At 41.9% G+C, this 20,963-nt stretch overlaps 1 protein-coding gene across 2 annotated transcripts; it reads left to right on the top strand.

The window, feature by feature from the left end:
* The first annotated feature begins 6,848 nt into the window (after positions 1-6,848).
* Positions 6,849-17,396, top strand: LOC115150375 (transmembrane prolyl 4-hydroxylase). 2 transcript variants are annotated; one of them, XM_029693596.1, is made up of 10 exons: positions 6,849-6,990; positions 7,104-7,852; positions 8,035-8,116; positions 8,297-8,487; positions 9,016-9,112; positions 11,067-11,229; positions 12,388-12,573; positions 12,861-12,951; positions 15,760-15,883; positions 16,187-17,396. In XM_029693596.1, the coding sequence occupies exons 2-10, from the start codon at positions 7,481-7,483 to the stop codon at positions 16,414-16,416; spliced, it is 1,536 nt and encodes a 511-aa protein (XP_029549456.1). In that variant the 5' UTR covers positions 6,849-6,990; positions 7,104-7,480; the 3' UTR covers positions 16,417-17,396. The 2 variants fall into 2 exon arrangements, with proteins under 2 accessions (XP_029549456.1, XP_029549455.1); XM_029693595.1 differs by having other exon boundaries at positions 6,849-7,852.
* The last annotated feature ends 3,567 nt before the right edge of the window (positions 17,397-20,963 follow it).

Here is a 20,963-nt window from a genome sequence, read left to right as displayed (position 1 = left end):
ACAATACATTTGTGGAGTGGTTGATAAACGAGTTTTAATGATTCCAACCTAAGTGTATGTAAAATTCTGACTTCAACTGTACCTTGGCCATCTGACTTAGAAAATGTGAACTACAAATACCTAAGTATCTGGTTAGACTGTAAGCTCTCCTTCCAGACTCACATCAAACATCTCCAATCCAAAGTTAAATCTAGAATTGGCTTCCTATTTGGCAACAAAGCATCCTTCACTCATGCTGCCAAACATACCCTCATAAAACTGACCATCTTACCAATCCTCGACTTCGGCGATGTCATTTACAAAATAGCCTCCAATACCCTACTCAATAAACTGGATGCAGTCTATCACAGTGCCATCCATTTTGTCACCAAAGCCCCATATACTACCCACCACTGCGACCTGTACGCTCTCGTTGGCTAGCCCTCGCTTCATACTCGTCGCCAAACCCACTGGCTCCAGGTCATCTACAAGACCCTGCTAGGTAAAGTCCCCCCTTATCTCCGCTCACTGGTCACCATAGCAGCACCCACCTGTAGCACGCGCTCCAGCAGGTATATTTCTCTGGTCACCCCCAAAGCCAATTCCTCCTTTGGCCGTCTCTCCTGCCAGTTCTCTGCTGCCAATACAGGAACGAACTACAAAAATCTCTGAAACTGGAAACACTTATCTCCCTCACTAGCTTTAAGCACCAGCTGTCAGAGCAGCTCACAGATCACTGCACCTGTACTTAGCCCATCTATAATTTAGCACATACAACTACCTCTTCCCCTACTGTATTTATTTATTTATTTATTTTGCTCCTTTGCATCCCATTATTTCTATTTCTACTTTGCACTTTCTTCCACTACAAATCTACCATTCCAGTGTTTTACTTGCTATATTGTATTTACTTTGCCACCATGGCCTTTTTGCCTTTACCTCCCTTATCTCACCTCATTTGCTCACATTATATATAGACTTATTTTTCTACTGTATTATTGACTGTATGTTTGTTTTACTCCATGTGTAACTCTGTGTTGTTGTATGTGTCGAACTACTTTGCTTTGTCTTGGCCAGGTCGCAATTGTAAATGAGAACTTGTTCTCAACTTGCCTACCTGGTTAAATAAAGGTAAAATAAAAAAAATATGACTTGAAGGTATTATTTTAACATTGGCTGTCACTTATACAGACTGAGTCACTCAATGCTTGGGAAGCACATTTTGTGGAATATTCAGAGGTGGTAACTTTCTGTGGGAATTAACAGGAATATATGGGAATTAATGGAAATATATGAAAATTAATATTAATACCATTTAAATGTAGATGTTTTTTGCATTGGATATATTTACCATATCATACGGAGACAGAAACATAAACCTTTTGCCTTATCATAAGTAGACATAATGGAAAATGATTAATCCTTCCAATAGAAATAAAAAAAACTATTTAGTTACAAATTGAACTTTAATTAAATGAGTTGACTCTTCACATGGGATGATTTCCCTGAACAACAAAATAAAGGGAATATTGAATGATCCCCAATGATCCATCGCATCTCCCCAAAACATTTTCAACATACATCTGTAAAATGATAGTCTGGAAACTAAAGCTTTGGTTGTCTTCCTCTCAGGCTTCCATGTCTTCTCCCTGGACCTCCTCAATGTCCATCTCTTGAACATCAGACTCTGAGGCCTCATCTTCACTGTCACTTTCCAACCTTATTGAGGATGGCTCGTTGTCAGGCTCAAAAAGCCTCAAATTTGCCAGGATGGCCACCAATTTTCAACCCTTGTATTGGTCAGCCTGTTGCATGCTTTGGTGTGTGTGTTCCCAAACAAGGACCAGTTGCGCTCTGAGGCGGCTGATGTTGGTGGGATTTGGAGGATGATGGAGGCAACAGGGGAAAGAGCCTCAGATCCACAAAGTCCCTTCCACCTGGTGGCTGATGAGATATGTTGACACGACTGCCATATTGCATCTCCATCCCAAAGCCCTTGCTTGGAAGTGTACTTCGCCAGACTGCCAAGAACCTTGACCTCATCCAGGCCAAGGTGGCGAGACATGGTAGTGATGACCTTGTTGATCTCTGCACCAGACAGAATGCTCTTGCCAGCATACTTGGGGTCCAACGTATGCTGCTGTGTGTATTGGTTTCAGGCAGAAGTCTTCACGCTTTTTGATATATTTCAGAACTGCAGTTTCCTCTGCTTAGGAGCAACAGTGAAGTGGGCAGGGCAGTACGGATTTCTTCTTTTACATCTGCAAGCAGAGTCTGAACATCAGACAGGATGGCATTGTCTCCCTCAATCCGTGCAATGGCTACTGCTATAGGTTTCAGGAGTTTCAGGCTGCTTACCACTCTCTCCCAAAATACATAATCCAGGAAGATCCTCTTGATGGGGCTGTCCATATCGGCAGAATGTGATATGGCCATGTCTTGGAGAGACTCCTTCCCCTCCAGGAGACTGTCAAACATGATGACAACACCACCCCAACGGGTGTTGCTGGGCAGCTTCAATGTGGTGCTCTTATTCTTCTCACTTTGCTTGGTGAGGTAGATTGCTGCTATAACTTGATGACCCTTCACATACCTAACCATTTCCTTGGCTCTCTTGTAGAGTGTATCCATTGTTTTCAGTGCCATGACGTTCTTGAGGAGCAGATTCAATGCATGAGCCGCACAGCCAATGGGTGTGATGTGAGGGTAGGACTCCTCCACTTTAGACCAAGCAGCCTTCATGTTCGCAGCATTGTCTGTCACCAGTGCAAATACATTCTGTGATCCAAGGTCATTGATGACTGCCTTCAGCTGCCTTCAGCTGCAATGTAGAGACCGGTGTGTCTGTTGTCCCTTGTGTCTGTGCTCTTGTAGAATACTGGTTGAGGGGTGAAGATGATGTAGTTAATTATTCCTTGCCCACGAACATTCGACCACCCATCAGAGATGATTACAATACAGTCTGCTTTCTCTACGATTTGCTTGACCTTCCCTTGAACTCTTCATCCAGCAAATGAGTAGATAAAGTATGTCTGGTTGGAGGGGTGTATGCTGGGTGAAGAACGTTCAGAAATCTCTTCCTATACACATTGCCTGTGAGCAAAAAATCAGTAAAAAATAACAAATACAATTCCATGTACAGATAAATAGTTAAGCAGTTAGGTTAAACAACTCTTTTGTAAGATAAATGTTTTAAGATGAAACATGTATGGAAACAGGTGAATTAACACTCCTCAGTTAGCAGGCTCAAGCAAGCTAAAACCCACATGGTAGCAAAAACTAACTAGCAGAAAATGTTAACAAGTTACAAATGATTTAAACACACTATTCTGTAGGCTACTATTTACTAGTTAACCTCTCTAGGGTCGGCGGGACGAAATCGTCCCACCTACGTAACAGCCAGTGGAATCCTGTGGCGCGTTATTCAAATACCTTAGAAATGCTATTACTTCAATTTCTCAAACATATGACTATTTTACAGCATTTTAAAGACAAGACTCTCGTTAATCTAACCACACTGTCCGGTTTCAAAAAGGCTTTACAACGAAAGCAAAACATTAGATTATGTCAGCAGAGTACCCAGCCAGAAATAATCAGACACCCATTTTTCAAGCTAGCATATAATGTCACAAAAACCCAGAAGACAGCTAAATGCAGCACTAACCTTTGATGATCTTCATCAGATGACACACCTAGGACATTATGTTATACAATACATGGATGTTTTGTTCAATCAAGTTCATATTTATATCAAAAAACAGCTTTTTACATTAGCATGTGACGTTCAGAACTAGCATACCCCCCGCAAACTTCTGGTGAATTTACTAAAAATTTACTAAATTACTCACGATAAACGTTCACAAAAAGCATAACAATTAGTTTAAGAATTATAGATACAGAACTCCTCTATGCACTCGATATGTCCGATTTTAAAATAGCTTTTCGGTGAAAGCACATTTTGCAATATTCTAACTAGATAGCCCGGCATCACAGGGCTAGCTATTTAGACACCCAGCAAGTTTAGCACTCACCAAAGTCAGATTTACTATAAGAAAAATGTTATTACCTTTGGTGTTCTTCGTCAGAATGCACTCCCAGGACTTCTACATCAATAACAAATGTTGGTTTGGTCCCAAATAATCCATAGTTATATCCAAACAGCGGCGTTTTGTTCGTGCGTTCCAGACACTATCCGAAAGGGTAAAGAAGGGTGACGAGCATGACGCATTTCGTGACAAAAAAAATCTAAATATTCCATTACCGTACTTCGAAGCATGTCAACCGCTGTTTAAAATCAATTTTTATGCCATTTTTCTCGTAAAAAAGCGATAATATTCCGACCGGGAATCTGCGTTTAGGTAAAAAGACGAAAGAAAATAAAGCATGGGGTGGACTAGTGCACGCGCCTAAGCCCATTGTCCTCTGATCGGCCACTTGCCAAAAGCGCAAATGTGTTTCAGCCTGGGGCTGGATTTACATCATTCAGCTTTTTCCCGCCTTCTGAGAGCCTATGGGAGCCGTAGGAAGTGTCACGTTACAGCAAAGATCCTCAGTCTTCAATAAACAGAGGCAAGAAGCTCAAGGAATGGTCAGACAGGCCACTTCCTGTAAGGAATCTTCTCAGGTTTTTGCCTGCCATATGAGTTCTGTTATACTCACAGACACCATTCAAACAGTTTTAGAAACTTTAGGGTGTTTTCTATCCAAAGCCAATAATTATATGCATATTCTAGTTTCTGGGCAGTAGTAATAACCAGATTAAATCGGGTACGTTTTTTATCCGGCCGTGTAAATACTGCTCCCTACCCCCAACAGGTTAACAAAAAAATCATGTATGTCATATAAAATATATTCACCCAACCCAGTATTGTAATCAAAATGTATTAGAAAGCATGTAGTCCTTAGCTCAGACAGTGTAGTAGTGTGGGCTCAATAGCATCTCATTAGTGTGCAAGCTCTTGAGAATCATCTGCACATGTGATGGAAGAATGCACTGTGCATGCAGTGTTGCAATTCCATTGAATTGGGGATAGTTTAACCAAAACATGCCACAAGACCTAGAATTGCCTTATGTGTATACCACAAAAAAGGTTCACTGTTATAAACTTTTTTTGATTAATTTAATTTCTCATGGAAAATTTCCGGAAGATTTCCGGAAAGTTCCCGAGCTTTTGCAACCCTACTCAATGCTTCAAACTGCCCATCCTCCAATACAGACTATAGGCTGTTTTTGTTTCATATAATGATCATTATGTGGAAAATAATTACAGTGTTTGAATTCTTATAATTGAAAAGGATTTAATAATTTTTTCCACAGACCCCTGCAATTATGCCAACTGACATGTCATTCAACACAATGCTGCTCACCTCCTTCTTCAGTTGGGAGTAGGGCTGGTTCAGGGGTATAGGGATGAAGAGACAGAAGCTGCATCTTTTGGGCCTGGCACCAGGCAGAGGCAGGGACAACTGTTTAGTATGAATAGCTTGCTAAAAGTTTGCCTGCATTGATTAAAAGTCGACTAAAAGAGGAGCGAAATGTAAACACTGAATTTTCTGTGAAGATATTAAGTAACTAATGTTAGAGGAGCAAAAGTAGCCTATTTCACTATGGATTAAGCTAACAGGTTAATTTCCACCACTCACGGACTACACCCACCTTCATTTGTGAAAAATTGGGTGACATACTGTTGCCCGTTCTTTTCTCTCTCCTGTCTTTCTTTTCGTTTTTGGAAGCCAGATTTTCCTTTAGGAAGCTGAGACATGATGCTCCACTGGCACTCCTCACTCGCAATTCACTGCTAGCAAGTACCGTATGCCCCTGGTTTGGGGGCAGGACCGAACCATTTCATGTAAATAGAGGCTCTCTCGATGTTTACTTTTCGCCAAAAATAAGAACAGAAAAAGAAACCGTTAGTTTTATTAGTACATTGTAAATAAAATATGATATTAATGATGACAGGTAAATCATTTAATATTGCTTTTTTTTTACCTAATGTTCTAATAATTTTTTAGGGCCCCTATCAGTCACAGGCCCTTAAAACTGTCCTAAATACTGGAGTGATGTATTATTGTTAATAGACTGTTCATAGACCCATTTTTTATACTGTGTCCATGTGCATGCAAGTACGTTGAAATTACATTGTTTTCAAGTTGTTGAAACAACGATCTGAAAAATACATATTTTCAACGACATGAAAAAGAGGTATGTTCAACGACATGAAAAATAGCTTTTAAATTTTATGATATAGCCTACAGCAGCCTATATGTGGTGTTCAATGCAGGACTACACTGCATGAGACTTTTAAAAACGTTTTTACATTATGAAAGGCTTGACATTAATTCATGATTTTTTTTTACTTGGTTTGTAACACCATGGGCCAAATAGGTGACTGTAAATTATATTGTGTTCTATGATGCAAGAACCACTTTACAAAATACAATTAATTATTATTACCATACAGAGAATTAGACAATGTATGCTACCCCTCGGCCTATTGGCTTATTTGCATATTCAAGCAGTGTCTCAAAATACAACACTGCCCCTTTAATTAAGACGTAAGCTTTTTACCTGGCTTTTCAAAGACAGTTTGAAATGTAGTCTACACGTTTTGTGCTTTTTTAGGAAGCAGTAACTCCCCATTGCTGACCTATACTTATCTATGACTGGGATAATAACTTGCTAACTAGCTAATATCAACAAATGTGCAACACGCGCGGCTCTGCACTCTGATCTGAACTGACCTGAAAAGTGCATTAACCATTTGGTTGAAAGAAAGGGCCAAAGTGTTAGTGGAAATGCCATGTCAATCACTTACTTTGGCAAGGGAATCAGCATGCAGTGTTGGGTCGAGCCATCAGTGGGCGCTACTGTCCTTTTGCCCCCTGTTCACTGTCAGCGTGATAGTTTGAAGTAGCTACGAGATGAGCTACTGCAGTAGTTGTCACGGCAATGGTGGCGCATTATCAGCCGGGAAACAAACGCCGCAGAGGAATTTGTGGCAGAAATGAGAGGTCGGGGTCGGCCGCATATTTGTTTGTTTTCAATATTACTAGATTATTACTGCACCAAGGACCTTGGATATATCGCACACCTTTTGAAATGGCTATGTTTCCTCTATTTTTAGAAGTACGCCACACGGACTGCTGAAACCGCAACGTAAACAAGACGCTGGATTAAGTCCTCTCTGCAGTGCTGAACTAACGTTGCTGTGATTTCAACCTAAGGAACCACCAAACTTCACATGTTTCGTCGCTTATATTTGGGAGAAAATAATAACATAAACTAGCTAGTTGACAGGTACCATAGCAGAGAATGGGTATTATGACTGGCAAGATATGGTGATTGAGTCGGGACAGTATGGATTGTGCACTGATGCGGTAACTTTTATGACCTAGTCTACCAGAAGAGAACTGACTCCATTATTTACAACGTCAATTTAATGACATGTCTTTCTCGTTAGAGCCACAAATGTAATCAGAACAACAAACCAGTGATAAGCTTATGGTCCGTAATCATATCAGGTCAAAGATGATTGAACCACAGGATTGCGACGACGGTGATGAACATGAAACCCTGCCATTACCAACCCTACCCCCTATGCCAAGAGAGCGGGTCCCTTTGCAGAAGAGCAGCATATGCTCCCGTTCCTACTTCATGGTGGTGATGGTCTTTTTCCATGTATACATCATCAATGTCATTGTGCTACTCCTATACGTGCACTACAACAACGGCCCAGGAGACGTACTGGCCACCCCGAACAGGGATGAGGCAAGCAGGGGAAGCAATCATCACAAGCCCCCCGAGTCCCATCAGCAACCGTCATATTCTGGCTTTCAGCGGGACATGTACCTTCCACGCCTAGAGGGCATACGGGTGAGATAAGGATGCCCGTGTAATTCTGTGTCTGTTTAGCCCAGAGCTCAACCTTGCAGAAAGTAGGTGAATAATAAGCTTCAGCGCTGGGCTAGTGTCAGTTGTGCTATTCTACTTCCATATGAATGGTGCGTTCCATGTAATCTTGAAGGCATGAAGTTATAGTCAGTGTTGTCTCTCAGGTGGGCCATGTCCAGAAGTTGTCACTGGTGCCAGACAAAGTGCATGAGATGCAGACCCTGAGCCTGAAGCCCCTACTGTTTGGTGAGAGCTCGCTACTAAACTTCTGCTCTGCTCAGCCCTCTGCACGGAGTTAGTGTCTGCTGTCATTGCTCTCAAAGGTTCTTTGTTTACGTTGAAGCCTAATGTGTGTGTGTTTGTGCGTGCATTTGCGTGTGTGTGAACACCTACGCATGTGTGTGCTGTGTGTATCTGTCTCTCCAGAGATCCCAGGGTTCCTGTCTGAGGAGGAGTGTCGTGTGGTGGTGCAGCTGGCCCAGCTGAAGGGCCTGATGGAGAGCCAGGTGATGGTGCCTGAAGGACAGGAGGAGCTGACGGAGCAGCTCAACCTCAGCCCTGATGAGATTTTCAACCTGCTGGACCTCAATCAGGACGGCCAGCTACAACTCCAGGAGGTGGGTGGGTGGTTAGGCAAGCAGGCATGTGTGTGTCTGTGAGGGGAGTGAAGTGAAGTAAGTAACCTTGCACAAGTCTTGGTTTGTGCGATCTGGACTAGATCATAGGAGCAGGTTCCTATCTCCTGTTTCTCTAGCATGAGGCAGCTTGATGTACAAGTACACCCCCTGGATAGGACACTAGTCTATCGCAGGGCCTCACCCACATTCTATCTCCTTAATGCTGAGTGCCAAGCAGAGACTCATCGGGTCCCAATTTTTACAGTCTTTGGATTGAAGTCCCAACTTTCCAATCTCAGGGCAAACACTAACCACAAGGCCAACACTCTAACCACAAGGCCACTGGGTGGTGGGGCTGGGTACTGTGGCAGCAAAGTATCAATTTATTTTGTTCCTTTATAATGGATCAATAAAGATGTATTGTATTATCTTCTATATCTCTGTGTAATGTGTGCTTTTTATTTTTTTTATTTTTTTTACTTTTATTTTTTTTACATTTTATGTATGTGTTTCCTGGGCCTTATACAGATATTGACCCATTCACGAGTGAGGGATGGGATCTGGTTGACACCAGAGAATCTGAGAGAGATCTATGCTGGACTGAAGGCTGACCCTGACGGTAACGGTAAGAGACTGTCATTCTCAGCAAGGCCTCAGCAATCAGAGCTAACTAATCCATAACACCAACAGAATACAACCACTATAATCCGTCTGTGACACCAAGTCAAATTGAAAACCAGTTCCAGGGAACAAGCATGAAAATAATAATAATATTCTTTGCACAGGGACAATGATCATCCACAGCAACATCTCCGCGAGCTTCTTCTTGTAAAGCTTCTCATATAGATATACAGTTGAAGTCGGAAGTTTACATATACCTTTAGCCAAATACATTTAAACTCAGTTTTTCACGATTCCTGACATTTAATTCAGCAAAAAATTCCCTGTCTTAGGTCAGTTAGGATCACCACTTTATTTTAAGAATGTGAAATGTCAGCATAATACTAGAGAGGATGATTTATTTCAGCTTTTATTTCTTTCATCACATTCCCAGAGGGTCAGAAGTTTACATACACTCAATTAGTATTTGGTAGCATTGCCTTTAAATTGTTTAACTTGGGTTTTGGGTAGCCTTCCACAAGCTTCCCACAATAAGTTGGGTGAATTTTGGCCCATTCCTCCTGACAGAGCTAGTGTAACTGAGTCAGGTTTGTAGGCCTCCTTGCTCACACACACTTTTTCAGTTCTGCCCACAAATCCTCTATAGGATAGAGGTCAGGGCTTTGTGATGGCCACTCCAATACCTAGACTTTGTTGTCCTTAAGCCATTTTGCCACAACTTTGGAAGTATGCTTGGGGTCATTGTCCATTTGGAAGACCCATTTGTGACCAAGCTTTAACTTCCTGTCTGATGTCTTGAGATGTTGCTTCAATATATCCACATAATTTTCCTGCCTCTATTTTGTGAAGTGCACCAGTCCCTCCTGCAGCAAAGCACCCCCACAACATGATGCTGCCACCCCCGTGCTTCACGGTTCGGATGGTGTTCTTCGACTTGCAAGCCTCCCCCTTTTTCCTCCAAACATAATGATGGTCATTATGGCCAAACAGTTCTATTTTTGTTTCATCAGACCAGAGGATATTTCTCCAAAAAGTACGATCTTTGTCCCCATGTGCAGTTACAAAACGCAGTCTGGCTTTTTTATGGCAGTTTTGGAGCAGTGGCTGCTTCCTTGCTGAGCGGCCTTTCAGGTTATGTCGATATTGGACTCGTTTTACTGTGGATATAGATACTTTTGTACCTGTTTCCTCCAGCATCTTCACAAGGTCCTTTGCTGTTGTTCTGGGATTGATTTGCACTTTTCGCACCAAAGTATGTTCATCTCTAGGAGACAGAACACATCTCCTTCCTGAGCGGTATGACAGCTGCGTGGACCCATGGTGTTTATACTTGCGTACTATTGTTTGTACAGATGAACGTGGTACCTTCAGGCGTTTGGAAATTGCTCCCAAGGATGAACCAGATTTGTGGAGGTCTACCATTTTTTTCTGAGGTCTTTGCTAATTTCTTTTGATTTTCCCATGATGTCAAGCAAAGAGGCACTGCATTTGAAGGTAGGCCTTGAAATACATCCACAGGTACACCTCCAATTGACTCAAATTATGTAAATTATGTCAATTAGCCTATCAGAAGCTTCTAAAGCCATGACATAATTTTCCAAGCTGTTTACAGTCAACTTTGTGTATGTAAACTTCTGACCCACTGGAATTCGGAATTATAAGTGAAATAATCTGTCTGTAAACAATTGTTGGAAAAATTACTTGTGTCATGCACAAAGTAGATGTCCTAACCGACTTGCCAAAACTATAGTTTTGTTCACAAGAAATTTGTGGAGTGGTTGAAAAACGAGTTTTAATGACTCCAACCTAAGTGTGTGTAAACTTCCGACTTCAACTGTACCTGTAGCTAAGTGACCCCTGTCTGTGTATCTTTGTGATATCTATCTGACCCCTGTGTGTATGTGACCCCTGTCAATCTGTCTGTGACCCCTGTCAATCTGTCTGTGTGTCTGCATTAGGCCTGCTGAGCCTGGAGGAGTTCAGGAGTCTGGGCAGTGATGCGTTCCAGCGGTTCTTGCAGCAGCGTGGGGTGAAGAGCAGCCAGCTGGTCAGGAACAGCAGACACACCTGGCTGTACCAGGGAAAGGGGGCACACCAGGTACTCCGAGACCTCAAGAAGAGGTGAGGAGAGCATCACTGTCAAATGTTGTCTTGGCCTCGTAGTCTCGCCTCTGCACTGGCCTCTCCATCTCTCTTCTATTCCCTCTGTTACGTTACTATTCCAAATGTTTTAATGACGTATAGTTTTGTATGAAAAGAGTAGTGGGATTTTACTGATATTGTTCGCATCGCATGTGTATAGATAACACTGGGATAGAGGATGTTTTGTCTTTTTTTTTTAAAGCCAGGTATACTGAATAAAAATATAAATGCAACATGCAACAATTTCAATGATTCTACTGCATTACAATTAATATAAGTAAATCAGCCAATTTAAATGCATTCATTAGGCCCTAATATATGGATTACACATGACTGGGCAGGGGTGCAGCCCCTAGGCCCACCCACTTGGGGCCAGGTCCACCCACTGATGAGCCAGGCCTAGTCAATCAGAAGTAAGTTTTTCCTCACAGAAGGGCTTTATTGCAGACAGAAATACTCCTAGGTTTCATCAGCTGTCTCGGTGGTTGGTCTCAGAAGATCCCGCAGGTGAAGATGCCAGATGTGGAGGTCCTGGGCTGGTGTGGTTACACGTGGTCTGCTGTTGTGAGGCCTGTTGGATGTACTGCCAAATTCCCTAAAACAACTTTGGAGGCTGCTTATGGTAGAGAAAGGAACATCAAATTCTCTTGCAACATCTCTAGTGGACATTCCTGCAGTCAGCATGCCAATTGCGCGCTCCCTCAAAATTGAGACGTGGCATTGTGTTGTGTGACAAAACTGCACGTTTAAGAGTGGCCTTTTATTGTTCCCAGCACAAGGTACACCTATGTAATGATAATTCTGTTTAATCAGCTTCTTGATATGCCACCCTGCCAGGTGGAGGGATTATGTTGGCAAAGGAGAAATGCTCACTAACAGGGATGTAAACAAATTTGTGCAAAGCTTTTGAGAGAAATAAGCTTTTTGTGCGTATGGCACATTTCTGGGACCTTTTGTCTCAGCTTGGGAAAAATGGAACCAACACTTTACATGTTGCGTTTATAGTTTTGTTGTGTATATGTTTGAACACATGATTAAAAACGGTTAGAATAAACACCATGTCCAATGGTATCAGAATCTGATGTTAAGGATTTTTGTCCCTTGCCCTCTCTTTTCTAACCTCTCTCTCCTCCCTAGGGTAACCCGTCTGACCCGGCTGCCCTCTGCGTTGGTGGATCTGAGTGAGCCACTCCAGGTGGTGCGTTATGAGCAGGGTGGTCACTACCACGCCCACCACGACAGCGGCCCCGTCTACCCTGAGACAGCCTGCACACACACACGCCTCGCTGCCAACACCTCCACACCCTTCGAGACCTCCTGCAGGTGAGAAAGAGCTGTGTTGAGTCAGCCAACGCCTTGTTCTTGGCTTTGTTTTAATAATACTGTATATTCATAATTCTGGTTAGATGTCCCTTTGGATTAAGATGGTTAGGTGGAGTTATTGTGTGATAATGTACTGTAAAGTCTGTGAACGTTAGGTGGATGTGTTTGTGGTGTATGGCTTTGTAACTTAGCGCATGTAAATATATCAGTTAGTTTGTGACTAAGGCTTACATATCTATGGTGTTGTTGGTTTGTGTGTGTATTAAATGTGTGTGTTGCACACCCAGGTACATCACAGTTCTCTTCTACCTAAACTCTGTTGAGGGGGGTGGGGAGACCGCGTTCCCTGTGGCAGACAACAGGACATATGAGGAAGTGGTGCGTTATTTACTCTGTGTGTCTGCTGTGTGCGTTCTTGTATGTTTATATAATTTCTATATTACGTGTTTGCGTGTTTGTCTGTGCACCCCAGTATTTCTACTTTGCACACTCATCTACTGTCAAATCTACCATTCCAGTGTTTTACTTGCTATATTGTATTTACAGGTACAGCTGTATGTGTATCTCTGTTTTTGTCAATGGTATTAATGAGTGATTATGTGTGCAGGGCTTGACATTAAGGCTTGTCCTCTTGTCCTGAACAAGTTAAAAAATCAAATAAAAAAATCACAATATCAAACAATTTTCTCAAATATATTTGGATTTTATTTAACCAGGCAAGTCAGTTAAGAACACATTCTTATTTCCAATAACGGTGGGTTAACTGCCTTGTTCAGGGGCAGAACGACAGATTTTTACCTTGTCAGCTCGGGGATTTGATCTAGCAACCTTTCGGGTTACTGGCCCAACACTCTAACCACTATGCTACCTGCCGCCCCAATTACTTTAATCAGAATTGGATCAGAGAGGGCATCATTGGGATAATATTCAAATCTATTTTTCATGTACATAAATAAAAAACCCTACATGTCAAAGTGTCAGTGACATACATATTGGCTACAGCCTCATGTCCAACCCGATGCTTTAATGATACTTTTAATTACAGAAATATAAATATAGGCTAAACACCAGTCATGTGTGACAAATATAGTCTAATGCAGGATTATTAACGTTTAATGGCTTGATTCTGTTGAAAAAGCCGAGGCTCTGTTCAGATCAAATAGTAAAAAGACCGGAGAGTGAAGCACAGTGCCTGTTGTGCACCGCACATCACCATCTTGAATCTGAGCTGAGGAACATTTTCAAACTATTTAACCATAAACTTAATTGTTTAAAACCTGGACATTTTATGTAATTTTATGAAGCATCTCTTAACTTGTTTCAAAGTAGGCTAGCCAAAATACGATCATAGAAATGCTGAAGGAATTATTTTATAAACACTTAATATCCTAGCATTTTTGTCATGTTCTATTGGTTTTCAAACCAACTTTATTGTTTTGTCCAGCAGCCAAAGGCATAATCCTAGTCATAGTAGTAACCCATGCTAGTTGATGGATCTTTAGGTCTCCCCTTTTTTAATTTCTAACGGATATTTAAATCTCTGTCAAATTAAACAGCTTGCACATTTGATGCGCTTTTGAGGACAGTGTTTTCACGCTAATTGCATTTTGGAACATTCACGCATAGCCTACAGCCATGTGCGCATTGTTGGGGATATAATATGAAGAAATAAAACGTTATCAACATTTTAAGGTAAATGGTCTGATCCATCAGCCTCATTGCTTTTTAAATATTTTTTATGTTCAGTGGTTGTATGAATTTGGGATCTGTCGTCCCAGAGTCAGTTTTGAATCGTAGACATATTTTTTTTATTGTCACGGATGATGGAACACCCTTCATTTAGAACTCTGGAGGGAATTATTTTATAAAGACAAAGTATTTGGTCAATGTATTGTTGCAATATTTGGTCAAACTTTTTACTTGACACCCAGGGTCATAACCATGTCATAACTGACATGTCATAACATGGACATAACTGTCATGACCCATATATTTACACCTGTTGTGACATATTGCATTATTTTATGGCTGCTTATGACACCTACACAAGAGTGTCAACCCACATTTATTCAAATTAGTTATTTCCCTGCCAAAGATTTTCCTTTTGTTTTGAATGTTTGTTTCATAAATCCTTTGTTGTTGTAATGAATCATTTTTTAAATAAATGTGGGTTTTGACACTCTTATGTAGGTGTTATAACAGTTCTTCCAGTTCTCTGCTGCCAATGACTGGAACGAACTACAAAAATCTCTGAAACTGGAAACACTTATCTCCCTCACTAGCTTTAAGCACCAGCTGTCAGAGCAGCTCACAGATCAGTGCACCTGTACATAGCCCATCTATAAATAGCCCAAACAACTACCTCTTCCCCTACTGTATTTATTTATTTTGCTCCTTTGCACCCCAGTATTTCTACTTTGCACACTCATCTACTGTCAAATCTACCATTCCAGTGTTTTACTTGCTATATTGTATTTACTTCGCCACCATGGCCTATTTATTACCTTTACCTCCCTTATCTCACCTCATTTGCTCACATTGTATATAGACTTATTTTTCTACTGTATTATTGACTGTATGTTTGTTTTACTCCATGTGTAACTCTGTGTTGTTATATGTGTCGAACTGCTTTGCTTTATCTTGGCCAGGTCGCAATTGTAAATGAGAACTTGTTCTCAACTTGCCTACCTGGTTAAATAAAGGTGAAATAAAGAAATAAATAACCAGCCATAAAATAACGCAATATATGTAACAAAAAATATGTCTCATGACAGTGTTATGACCATGTTATGTCAGCTGTTATGACATATTATGACATGGTTATGAATGTGTCATGGCATGTTATGACATTGGGTGACAAGTATAGTGTTAACCAATATTTTATAGGCTTCCAAGGGTGGCCAACCATCCTCCAAGAGAACCTTAAAGCGGCAGTGTTGTATTTTGAGACAGGCTTGAATATGCAAAGAAGCCAATAGGCAGAGTTTTTTTTTTTTTTTTTTTGGTCTGATTCTCTATGGTAAAATGGATAGTAATGCATTTTATTTTGTAAAGTGGTTCCTTGCATCAATCAGGGATGTAAAAATTGTGTTAGACTATGTATTATTTTGGGACAAGTACTTGAGCTTTTGGCAAATGGCAAAAAAAGTTAATGTCAAGCCCTGGTGCGTATGTTTGTGTTTTCAGTCTCTGATTCAGAACGATGTGGATCTTATGGACACGAGGAAGAACTGTGATAAGAGCAACCTGAGGGTGAACCCTACTAAAGGGACAGCTGTGTTATGGTACAATTACCTCTCTGACGGACAAGGTACAGACTGTACAGACATAGCATGACCCTTCCATATACACACTACTACAGCTTAACTTACTGCCCCTCAGACAGGACACAAAACTTATTGTACACAGCAGTTTAACCCATTTCATTCTATCACTGCTGTTCAGGTCCTTATTTAAAAACTGAAGCATGTGTAGTTTTGATGAAGGTTATGCACACTGTTGTAGAAACACATTGAAAGAGAATACTCCTACTAGTCCACATGGCAGTTATCAGTTATGCTGTTATCAGAGCTGCTTTTGAATACACATACTAACTGCTCTCTGTTACCCACAGGCTGGGTGGGGGAGCAGGATGAGTACTCTCTGCACGGCGGCTGTGTGGTCACCCGCGGGACTAAATGGGTGGCCAATAACTGGATCAACATCGACCCGGACTACCAGCGCCAGGCTCGTTACCAGCAGCTGGTGTCACAGCAGGGGGAGGAGGACGCAGAGGACGAGGGGGAGCAGTCTCAGCCCAGCCCCGAACAACTGCACACTGCTGACTCTCATCAGGAACTGTAGCTGTACTGCTGTAGCCTAGAAACCAAAAACAATAACCTCCCCTTAGGTCCACTAAATACACTAGTTCCAACTTTGAAAGCTGGTCCCAAAGAGTTATGGGTGGTTCGAACATTTGTCCAGACGTTGTAGTTTGTGCGCCTAGACCTCGTCCACCCCTCTTCTTCAGCCCAAAGCTACCAGAAAGCTACCCTACCACCACCGCACGCCCCAACCTAACTTGACTCTGTCCTGCTGTTCACAATCTCCCATGACGACACCTCTGGCCAGTACGAAGAGAGATATTTGATAATCAGGGACTGTGGTGACTTAGGATTTATGCAACTGTGAGAGGGGGAGAAATCTAATTTTCCGATTTCCTTGTTTGTTCACTGTTTGTTGAATTCATGTGTAATTCCAAACTTTGTTTACATTATATACGTATGCACAATTTTACCTCCCTTCTGTGTGTCACAAAACATTCATGTTAGATTTTCAGTGAGTGAGACTGTCATTCTTATACACATATTGCAGAGGAGGGTCAATCATGCTACTATTTGCATGAACGTGCATTCGTATGAGCTGTTACATTAGGCTTTGTGCAGGTTTTTACAGTGTCATGTTAAACATAGACTAGAGCGATGACTTTAGATCGTGTCTGCTCTGATCCTCTGTATTTTAGCTAGACGTCTGTCATCACCCAAAGCCCCCCCATATCTTCAGATGTGATGAAGCATGTTAACTGTTATTTAAATGTTGCACAGATTGTAACTTTTATTTATTATCTATGTTTTATCTATGGGGGAAATTATTTTCATTCTGTCACTTACATCCAGTACTTCTCAATCTACTTCAGGTATTGGATTTATATTTAAAGTATTATTTATTTATTCCATATTATTCACTTTGTTCAATGTTGTGTTGTTCACCTTGTTTCGCGGTTGTTTCAAAATGCACTGAATCACTTTCCTCTGCTCCAAATAAAGTATACTTTAGGTTTTGAGTAATAGTTATTTCTCTAATTTCAGTGGAGTCACAGAGGAGAGAGTAAGGCCCATTGCCAAAGCTGTTTCTGACAGAACCCTGGCAAAGCATACCCATATTTGGCAACTAGTCCCCCTGCTCTGTTGCTCTTGTTCGGGGGAGGATATTATTTGGACATTGTAGGGGTTTACTGTACCTTCCACTTTTTGTAGGCATTTCATTCATTTTTAAGCATTTAAAAAGAAAAATGTTGATACATTGAGGTTTCATACACTGACCTTGCTGCAAGAAATGCATGACTGCATTAGAACTACCATATACACAGTATATACCTGTATACTATATTCCCAATTTACAGTAACTTTTCAAAAGGGTAGGGGCCCGCCCCATAACAAAAAAGTATATAAGAAATATGCAGCGATGTCAGACTTCGGGTAAGGCTACTCAGAGTTTGGTGCTGCACTGCATCTCCTGCAATGACATTTACAGACATGGTTAATATTTAGAGTGTTCGATATTGTATTTTCCATTTAACTGTATTGAATGATTGTATTGTATGCGTTTTGGCATGCAGATGTGCATGTCTCCCATCAGTGAATACTCACAGCTCGGCGTTGATGTTCTCTGGTGGCCAAGGCAGTGAAGCACAGCATCATGGACTGTAGCAAACAGATGTCCTTTAGTGATGGACTCAGAGAAGAACACTCCCAGCCCTTAACTGCTCCACCACAGACGCTGGATAGTAAGAGTATGAGTTATTTACACATCCTATTCAAAGTAACGAGTTATTCATTTATTAGCTACAGATGCAGGTTTCACTTACGTTACCACCTAGCCATGTAGACGGTAACATCAATCTCACCAAAGTTGTAAAATATCTGTCAAAACTGCATTGGAGGATAAGCACTCTGCTTTTAAAACTTAAGGATCGGACCCTTTTTTTCAATTTTCACCTAAAATGACATACCCAAATCTAACTGTAGCTCTGGACCTGAAGCAAGAATGTGCATATTCTTGATACCATTTGAAAGTAAACACGGAAGTTTGAAATGTGAAATTAATGTAGGAGAATATAACACATTAGATCTGGTAAAAGATAATACAAAGAAAAAACCATGTGTTTAAAAAAAAAGTACCATCTTTGAAATTCAAGAGAAAGGTCGTAATGTATTATTCCAGCCCAGGCGCAATTTAGATTTTGAGCACTAGATGGCAGCAGTGTATGTGCAAAGTTTTAGACTGATCAAATGAACCATTACATCTCTGTTCAAAATGTTGTATCAAGAATGCCCAAATGTGCCTAATTGGTTTATTAATAACTTTTCAAGTTCATAACTGTACGCTCTTCTCAAACAATAGCATGGTATTCTTTCACTGTAATAGCTACTGTAAATTGGACAGTGCAGTTAGATAACAAGAATTTAAGCTTTCTGCCAATATCAGATATCTATGTCCTGGGAAATGTTCTTGTTACTTACAACCTCATCCTAATCGCATTAGCCTACGTAAACTCAACCGTCCCGTGGGGGACCCACCGATCCTGTTATCTCAACCTACCAAACCATTGTCATCCTATTCATTTTCTCCCCTTATGCCTTTTATTGAGGCACCTACATTCCTGATTTTTGTCTCTTCAATTCAAGGCAATCTCTCCGATCTCATCATTTCCCTCCCCTCATCATCACCCACTCACATTTCTCATGGTCTTGATAGCCCTGGTGTCGATGAAGTTAGCCGGGGATAGGTCTAGGATGATGGAATGGATGTCAAAAGTCCTCTTGCCCAGCGATCCCAGGAAGAACTTATCCAGAGTGGTGGTGTCCCTGTCTTGCAGTTCCTACTCTGTCACCAGGATGGTACTGTCTGGTCTCCACCGCCCTTCAGGTACTCCCAGCTGCAGTGGTCATCGGACGTATGAGGCGTTGATGGCATGACGAACACGGTGCTGTTCTCGTGGCCACACCAACCTGGTTGGTCCCAGTGAGGTTATACAGTGCCTTTAGAAAGTATTCATACTTCTTGATTTATTACAGATTTTATTGTGTTACAGCCTAAATTCAAAATGGATTACATGTCTCCAGTGTATATTTGACCTTGTGTTTTAGGTTATTGTCCCGCTGAAAAGTGAATTTGTCTCCCAGTGTCTGTTGGAAAGCAGACAAACAGGTTTTCCGCCTAGATTTTGCCTGTGCTTAGCTCCATTCCATTTCTTTTTATCCCCCCAAAAACTCATTAGTTCTTGCCGATGACAAGCTTACCCATAACATGATACAGACACCACCATGCTTGAAAATATGAAGAGTGGTACTCAGTGATGTGTTGTGTTGGATTTTCCCCAAACATAACACTTTGTATTCAGGACATAAAGTACATTTCTTTGCCACATTTTTTTGCAGTTTTACTTTAGTGCCTTACTGCAAACAGGATGCATGTTTTGGAATATTTGTGTTCTGTTGTAACGACTGTCGTAGAGAGGGGACCAAAGCGCAGCGTGTTGAGTGCTCATGATGAAATGTATTTTAACTCAAAAACACTAAAGACAAAATAACAAAGATAAACACGAAAAGTGCACAGTTCTGTCAGGTACATAGACTAAACAGTATACAACTACCCACAAACACAGGTGGAAAAAACCCTAGTTAAATATGAATTCCAATTAGAGACAACGAGGACCAGCTGCCTCTAATTGGAGATCACCCCCCCCAAAAAAACATAAAAATAGAAAACTAGAACTAAACATAGATATAGAAAAACACAAAACACCCCCTGTCACGCCCTGACCAACTCTACCATAGAAAATAACATCTTACTATGGTCAGGACGTGACAGTACCCCCCCCCCAAAAAGGTGCAGACCCGGGAGGGTCGACTCGGTAGGGTAGGGTGGGTAACTACTGTTTAGGGCGGCTCTAGTGCACTCCACATAAACTTATCCTCCAGCATAGGAGGCGGCTCCGGTTCAGGGCGTAACCCCCGCTCCACCCGCTGATCCCTCTGCTTTAGTACCACCGGACCGTGGATTGTCGTCGAAGGAACCGGACTGTAGATCATCGCTGGAGGTTCTGGGCTGCGGGCCGCCGCTGGAGGTTCTGGGCTGCGGGCCGTCTCAGGAGGTTCCGGGCTGCGGGCCGTCTCAGGAGGCTCCGGACTGGGGAGCGTCGCTGAAGGCTCCGGACTGGGGTGCGTCGCTGGAGGCTCTGGACTGGGGACTGTCGCTGCAGGCTCCGTGCCATGGATCATCACTACAGGTTCCGCGCCATGGATCATCACTGGAGGCTCCAGGCCATGGATTATCACTGGAGGCTTTGTGCCATGGATCATCTCTACAGGCTCCGGGCCATGGATCATCCCTACAGGCTTCTTGCCATGGATTATCCCAACAGGCTCCGGCCCATGGATTATCTCTGGAGGCTTCGTGCCATGGATCATCTCTACAGGCTTCGGACCATAGATCATCACTGGAGGCTTCTTTTATGGAGCTGTAATAGGTCTCACCGGACTAGGGAACGTCGCTGGGAGTTCTGGACTAGGGAACGTCGCTGGAGGCTGAGTGCGCAGAGCAGGCACAGGGTAAACTGGGCCGTGGAG

This window comes from Salmo trutta, chromosome 16 (assembly GCF_901001165.1).
Source record: "Salmo trutta chromosome 16, fSalTru1.1, whole genome shotgun sequence".
Lineage (NCBI taxonomy): Eukaryota > Metazoa > Chordata > Actinopteri > Salmoniformes > Salmonidae > Salmo > Salmo trutta.
The sequence above is the reverse complement of the archived record's forward strand: the minus strand, read 5'-3'. Positions and strand labels throughout refer to the sequence as shown.